The sequence below is a fragment of the Helobdella robusta genome (assembly GCF_000326865.2).
Source record: "Helobdella robusta unplaced genomic scaffold HELROscaffold_42, whole genome shotgun sequence".
Taxonomy (NCBI): domain Eukaryota; kingdom Metazoa; phylum Annelida; class Clitellata; order Rhynchobdellida; family Glossiphoniidae; genus Helobdella; species Helobdella robusta.
In genome coordinates this window covers 1,405,209-1,412,069 of record NW_008704981.1, presented here as the reverse complement: position 1 = coordinate 1,412,069, position 6,861 = coordinate 1,405,209, and the positions used below count along the sequence as shown (strand labels likewise).

At 32.9% G+C, this 6,861-nt stretch overlaps 1 protein-coding gene across 1 annotated transcript in view; it reads left to right on the top strand.

The window, feature by feature from the left end:
- The window catches only part of HELRODRAFT_177418 (hypothetical protein), a gene marked incomplete at both ends in the record, with an annotated part of 23,234 nt that overhangs the window by 5,024 nt on the left and 11,349 nt on the right, over nt 1-6,861 (top strand). The window contains 8 exons of the mRNA XM_009025609.1: nt 1,352-1,414; nt 2,187-2,258; nt 4,183-4,283; nt 4,479-4,592; nt 4,848-5,025; nt 5,556-5,626; nt 5,966-6,072; nt 6,694-6,847. Of these exons, the coding sequence (XP_009023857.1) occupies nt 1,352-1,414; nt 2,187-2,258; nt 4,183-4,283; nt 4,479-4,592; nt 4,848-5,025; nt 5,556-5,626; nt 5,966-6,072; nt 6,694-6,847 (860 nt within the window). The remainder of the gene's footprint in view (nt 1-1,351; nt 1,415-2,186; nt 2,259-4,182; nt 4,284-4,478; nt 4,593-4,847; nt 5,026-5,555; nt 5,627-5,965; nt 6,073-6,693; nt 6,848-6,861) is intronic.

Sequence of the window (6,861 nt, the reverse complement as noted above, 5' to 3'; positions counted from 1 at the left end):
CGCAGGAACTCGTCGATCCTTACTTCAAGTTTGGATTTGCTGGACGAGAAGTGAGCTGGTTTGTTAGGTGGTTGACTGGTTGGCTGGCTGGTGGGTTGGTTGGCTGGTGGGTTGGCTGGCTGGCATGTTCATTGGTTGTTTGGCCAGCAGACTGGTATGTTGGTTGATTAGTTGTAAGTTGATTGTTTAGCTGGTTGGCCAGTTGATTGTTCGGCTGGTTATCTAGTTGATTGTTTAGATGGTTGGTTAATTGATTGTTTGACTGGTTGATTGTTTAGCTGGTTGGCGGGCTAGTTGGCTTGTTGGTTTGTTGTTTGGCTTACTGGATGGTATATTGGTTGGTCAGTTGGTTTCTTTATGAATTTGGTTATGGCGAATTGTGATTTTAATACTACGAAAACTGCACATCACTACATGACGTCATTATCTTTAACGTTATCGTTTCTTTCAAAACCAAAAAATAGGTTGAATCGAAAGTTGTGTACACTTCATTCAGTCCTCAGTGGAATAGCGAACTGAGGCTCGGTTTATGGGTTTAGTATTGTTGTTGTTGTTGCTAATGCTGCTGTTGTTGTTGCTGCTGTTCTTGATGTTGTCGTTGCTGTTCTTGATGACGTTTTTGTTGATGATGACGTCATCTAGATGTTGTGGTTGTTGTTGATGGTGTTTTAATGTTCACCAATTTCGCTCCTTCGAATGTTGATGATAATGTTGAAGTGGATGCTGTTGTTGATGACGTCATGCTATAACGCCATTGTTTTTTTTTAAATTAATGAATTAATGTTTTCTGAGTTTTTTTTTAATATTCCAATTATTTTAAATGTTTTATTTCAGTTCCCATCTATGTGTGAAAAGTTGAAGCTCCAAATGTTTGATTGGTTGGGATGGTTTTATAATGCATTGTCATTCATCTAATCAACTAAATGTTTTTGGAAATTAATTCATTTTTCATGCATCTGTTTATCTGCCTCTTTATTTATCCATTTATCAATCCATCCATCCATCCATCCATCCATCCATCCATCCATCCATCCATCCATCCATCCATCCATCCATCCATCCATCCATCCATCCATTCATCCAATCATTTTATATTTTGCTATGAATGAATTCACTTATTTATTTATTCACGAATACATTCATCCGTCTTTAATTTCGTTCATACATTCATTGTTAAATTGTTTTATAATCATCCATTCACCCAATCATTAGTTCATCCATACATTCATTAACTCATCCATCTATCTGTTCATTCATTCATTCTTTCATTTCTCCATCAAATCACCCATCCATCTCATCCGTCAATCCATCCATCCGTCCAGGGATCGTTTCACGAAACACGACTGCATAGGAACCCTACACCTACTGACGTCTCAAATATCTCAAGTTGGGAATGAGGCTATATGCAAGGACGGTGAGTTATGATGACGATTACGGTGATGGTGATGATGAAGATGATGATGATGATGATAGCGGTGACGGTGAAGATGGTGAGGAAGATGATGATGCTGACGATGATGACGTTTGTAGTTGTGGTGATGATGTTTATACCGGTACTGGTAACGAGTGTGACCATTTTTGTGGTCACACCATGGTGATGGGGATCAAACCAAGAAGATGACGTCATTAATAGTGGAAAAATAAATAAAAACCATAGTATAATTAAGTTGCCATATTATCGTTGAGTAAAACTTTTGAGTATGTTTCTATTTTGATTTCTGCATGTCTAATCAAGTCTGACGGTAGTATAAACACTACAGAGTTTAGCATTTCTACCTGTTGTGAATGTTATAATAATCAGTGATGAACTAGTTATGCGGGTTGTCCGATCGTTTTAGTAGTAAAACTTTATCAATGTTGGTTTACGTGCGTGTCTGTATTTTGTTGTATTTTTTTTTTGTATTCAAGCTTTTATAATCTCATTTCTGTTCATTTTCTGAATTTTCTCTAGTAAAATTTAATAAATTGGTTAAAAATTGTAAAAAAAATTTTTGAAAGAAACAGATGCTATTAATTAAAAATAGACAATAGAAACACTTTTTTTAATTAAATAAAAGTATGTGTCAAATTGGTGTAAAGCAGGAGTGGGCAAACCACGAACCAAAAATAGGAGCCACAGACCTTAAAAAAATTCTTCCCCGGGTCGAAAAAATTTGCTATTTAAGTACATATGCGGCCCTTCAAAGCTCAAATAGTTCTCAATGCGGCCCTCACAGCAAAAAGTTTGCCCACCCCTGGTGTAAAGGTCAAAGCACCTGGTCTTTCTATTGTTATAAAAAGATAGAATATTATAAATAATAAAAATATATAATTTTAAAATTGAAAAATGTTAGACCTCGAGACTTCCGACCATACTATGCAAGGTTTAGTATGAAAAAATGCTTTAAAAGACGAAAAAAAATTTCTAATAACCTTCAGTATAACTAACACGTACATACCCATACATGAGTATGTTTGTGTTTGTGTGCCTATGAAACACAATTTAAATGTTACATATTCTAACATTTCATTTTCATTTCAAATTAATGAGAAGAATTCAGAGACGTGATTGTGATGTTAATATTGTTCATGTTAATTGTAATTGTGTAGTGAAGTTGTTTTCATTATTTATATTCTACTTTTTCTCTTTTTTCTTCTTCTTGTTTTTGTTTTTATTATTATTATTGTTATTATCATCATATTTATGTTAACGATCCAGTGCAGTAATTGATTTTTGTCTGAGCTGTTTGGTTTTTTTTATCAATTTTGTTTCTTATGTCGACTGCTGTATCAAACATTTTTTTATTATTTGATTGTTTTTGTTGTTTTTGTTGTTAATGACACAATTATCGTTGATTACGTCACATTTCCTATTTTTTTTACATAAAAAAATGTCATCAGACATCGTCAATAATGACCAATTTTATACTATACAACTCATGGAGTTTTGACACATTGTCCTTCGGTTTTTAAATTATCATTCCACATTTTCAGAACTCACACTGAAAAAATCTCATGTAGATATAGATGATAGCAACTTTTATTTTTATAGAATTTTCTAACCCATATTTCACTTTTGTATAATGAAAGACAACGGACTAATTTCCATTTACTGATACGAATTGCGCTGCGTTTATTTATTAAAATGAAAAAAATTGAGCAAAAAAGAAGAAAAAAAAATTTTTCTAAACTAATTTTAAGTTTTTTGTTGTCAGGTTAGTCAAAATGATTTAAAATCCAAAGATTTTTACCCACAAAGCTAGTCTCATCGAGTTATTTAAGTATGAAAATCTTTTCACAAATATATTTTATATTTCTTATTTTCATTTTCAGTTATTTATTTTTTTTTATATAAAATAAAAAAGAATTTTATAATGAGAAATATAAACTGTGATAAATGATCTATTAGATGCTGTCAACACAAGTTTTTACTATAGTTTAAGAGAACATTTTATGAGAAAATAGATAAACACTATTGGCCGTAGAGTAGTAGTGGAATATTTTCAATGAGTTTTTCAATTTCATTTTAACAAACTTTTAGGGATTTTTATGAAAATTTTAAATAAATTTTCACAATTTTATCTATGTTTGGTTGATTGAGTAGAAGATAAAGGTTCGTAGTAGTTATTTTTTTCAACTAGTTTTTTTTCTGTTTCATAGTTTTGTTGTAAATTTCTTTTTTGTTTTCAAGTTTTCCTCTTATGTTTGCATTTTTATTTAGTTTATAAAAACGTTATCTGACACAAACGTAATTTCTTTGTTTCAAGTTTTGTTTATTATGTTTTTGTTTCAATTTTTCATATTTTTACTCAATGCTTTTTTTCATCTGTTCATTTTTTTCCTAATTTTTTCAAACCTATTTAAATTTTTTTTAATTTTCTCGAAAGTTTCATTTTCTATTAACGGCTTGTTTAACTTTTTCAATAATTTGTTTTTTTTTTATTAGCATAAAATCTTAGAACATTTTCTCATATTTTGAATAATGATATAATGGACTGAGTGAACAAGAAATGAATGAGACGATGAATGAATGAATAGATAGTTGATTGCAATCACCTAATTTTTCATGAATATCGAATGATTGCATGAGTTGATGAAAAAACGACCGATTCTTTATTAACTCAATTAAAGATGTAATTAATCATTTTCCTAATTGGTAAAAGATGTAATTAATCACTTCTTACAAATAACTTGATTATACAGGCTACCTGCCGATGTTTGGACCATGCTTCGTTAACTTCTACGGCTCTCCAAGGGAATTTTCCGACCTACCTACGGAATTTGATGAACTCAATAGTGGAAAGGTTAAGAAATTAAACTAAATCATTCATTCATTCATTTAATTATTTATTTATTTATTCATTCATTTATTCATTCCTTAATGCAGTAAGTAGCTATCAATCACTCAGCCAAACAACAAGACAACCGACCAACCAAACTCTACTCAATCAATCAATCAACCAATCAATCAATCAACTAATCAATCAACCAACCATCAGGGTGTGGGTGTGGCCTATAGAGGACGTGTGATGATCGAACTTCAAACAGTTCTGGGCGAGCTACCCCTTACCCCCATTGAAGATCTCACCAATGAAGATATCATGAAGGCCCAGGTAGATTACAACGAGGAGTTTTTAAAATACATTGTAGAAAACTTTATCACTAGTTTGATTGTTTATTAATTACTAGTCATATTATCACCTAATGATGAATACTTGCTGTTGTAGAAGTAGAAGTAGTAGCAGTGACAGCAGCTGCAGTCAGCAGTAGTATTAAAATTAGTTCTAGTCGTAATAGTAGTTGATGCTGTTGATCAATGCTACCCTCCTTAGAATCACCATCACCGTCATCATCACAATTTTCACCAGAAATTCATGCGTAGACGAAAGTTCAAACTACACTCGACCTTTCTGGACGCCACGATGATCAGTATAAACGACTCGCCAGTGGAGTTCGAGGTGAGTATCGGCAACTACGGAAACAGGTTGGATGAGTTCCTTCCGCCTTCGGTTTGCTCCACACAACCTACTAATCCTGTTTTTGATGGTTGGTGTGTGTTGTTTGTGTGTTGTTTGTGTGTTGTTTGTGTGCGTGTTGTTTGTATGTGTGTGTATTTGTGTGTGTGTGTTGTTTGTGTGTGTTTGTGTTGTTTTTGTGTGTGCTGTTTTTGTGTGTGTTGTGTAGTGTGTGTGTGTGTTGTTTGTGTGTTTGTGTAGTGCGTGTGTGTAGTAGTGTGTATGTGTGTGTGTGTGTGTGTGTGTTGTGTGTGTAGGGTGTGTGTGTGTGTGTAAATGTCTCAGTTTATTTGTGTGCTAGTTTGTTTGTGTGTGCGTGTGTGTTTGTGTGTGGGGTGTGTAGATGTTTCAGTTTATTTGTGTGTTTACTTGTTTGTGTGTGTGTGTGTGTGTGTGTGTGTGTGTGTGTGTGTGTGTGTGTGTGTGTGTTTAACAACCATGTTTTTAAATGATTATAATTTTATAAATAAATAGGTACACTTACTATGAAGAAATTAATTTTTGATTGAGAAATAAGAAAAATGTCGATATTAATGAAAATGTTCTTTGTTTGACCGCCAGGCTGCTTCTACTACTACCTGCCATGGGCAGACGCAAAACCCTGCGTGGTCATCGAAAGCCACTGGGAAGATGTTATCTGGAGGCTGGAGGCTCTCAATCTCATCATCAACATCACCGATAACTTTGTTGGTTGAGTTGTTCTTGAGTTGATTGGTGGTTAAATGGTTGTCTGGACGGTTGATTAGACGATTGATTGATTGTTTGGTTGTTGAATTAGTTGAAACTTTCACGAAAGTCAATTAACTGGCTTTATACGTGATTGATTTTTGTAGTTGTCTGTCGTGTTTTTTAACTTTCTTAGCTAGTTTTATGTTGTGTTTTCAATTAATTAGTTAATTAGAATGTTAAATGAATGTTGATGGAGCAAATTGTTAATTTATCAATTTTTCGAAACTTTTTTCTCTTTCAAGGAATCTCAAATGAATAACATCAGACTTGCACAGAAGGGCAATGTTGGGCTTACCGAACTAGCGATGAGTGTTATTAAGATACTTGACGATATCATCTCGGAGTGCCAGTACAAAAATTTTGTTTCATTCATTCATTCATTCATTCATTCATTCATTCATTCATTCATTCATTCATTCATTCATTCATTCATTCATTCATTCATTCATTCATTCATTCATTCATTCATTCATTCATTCATTCATTCATTCATTCATTCATTCATTCATTCATTCATTCATTCATTCATTCATTCATTCATTCATTCATTCATTCATTCATTCATTCATTCATTCATTCATTCATTCATTCATTCATTCATTCATTCATTCATTCATTCATTCATTCATTCATTCATTCATTCATTCATTCATGGATTGACTGAATTGTTGATAAATTAATTAATTCCTTCAATTAATGTTGGATAATTTCATTGAATAACTATACTTTATTAATAATTCTAATTCTATCAAATTTTACAAACAATATTTTATCGTTTATTAATTTAATTTTTCTTTCGATTGAGCATTTCTTGTTTGCCCAACTTGCTAATCAAATTTATTTAATTCATTCATTTTCATTTTCTGAATAAAACGAAATTTGTTGAAACATCTGGCAACCTTTTCTTGATTATCTCCACACGGCACACAAACGCGCAAACGTTTCGCCACAAAATTTTTTCCAAAATCAGAAAGCCTCTACCGGAGCCGAATCCAGAGTGTCAGACGAGCAATATTCTGGACCGAAATTTATCCGAATACCGAAAAGCAGTTCTGGCGAATATTGTGAAGGAGGCAAAGAAGTTGCGGGAAGAAGCAACTGACATTGACGAATCGCTGAATGAGGTCGATGGTCTCAT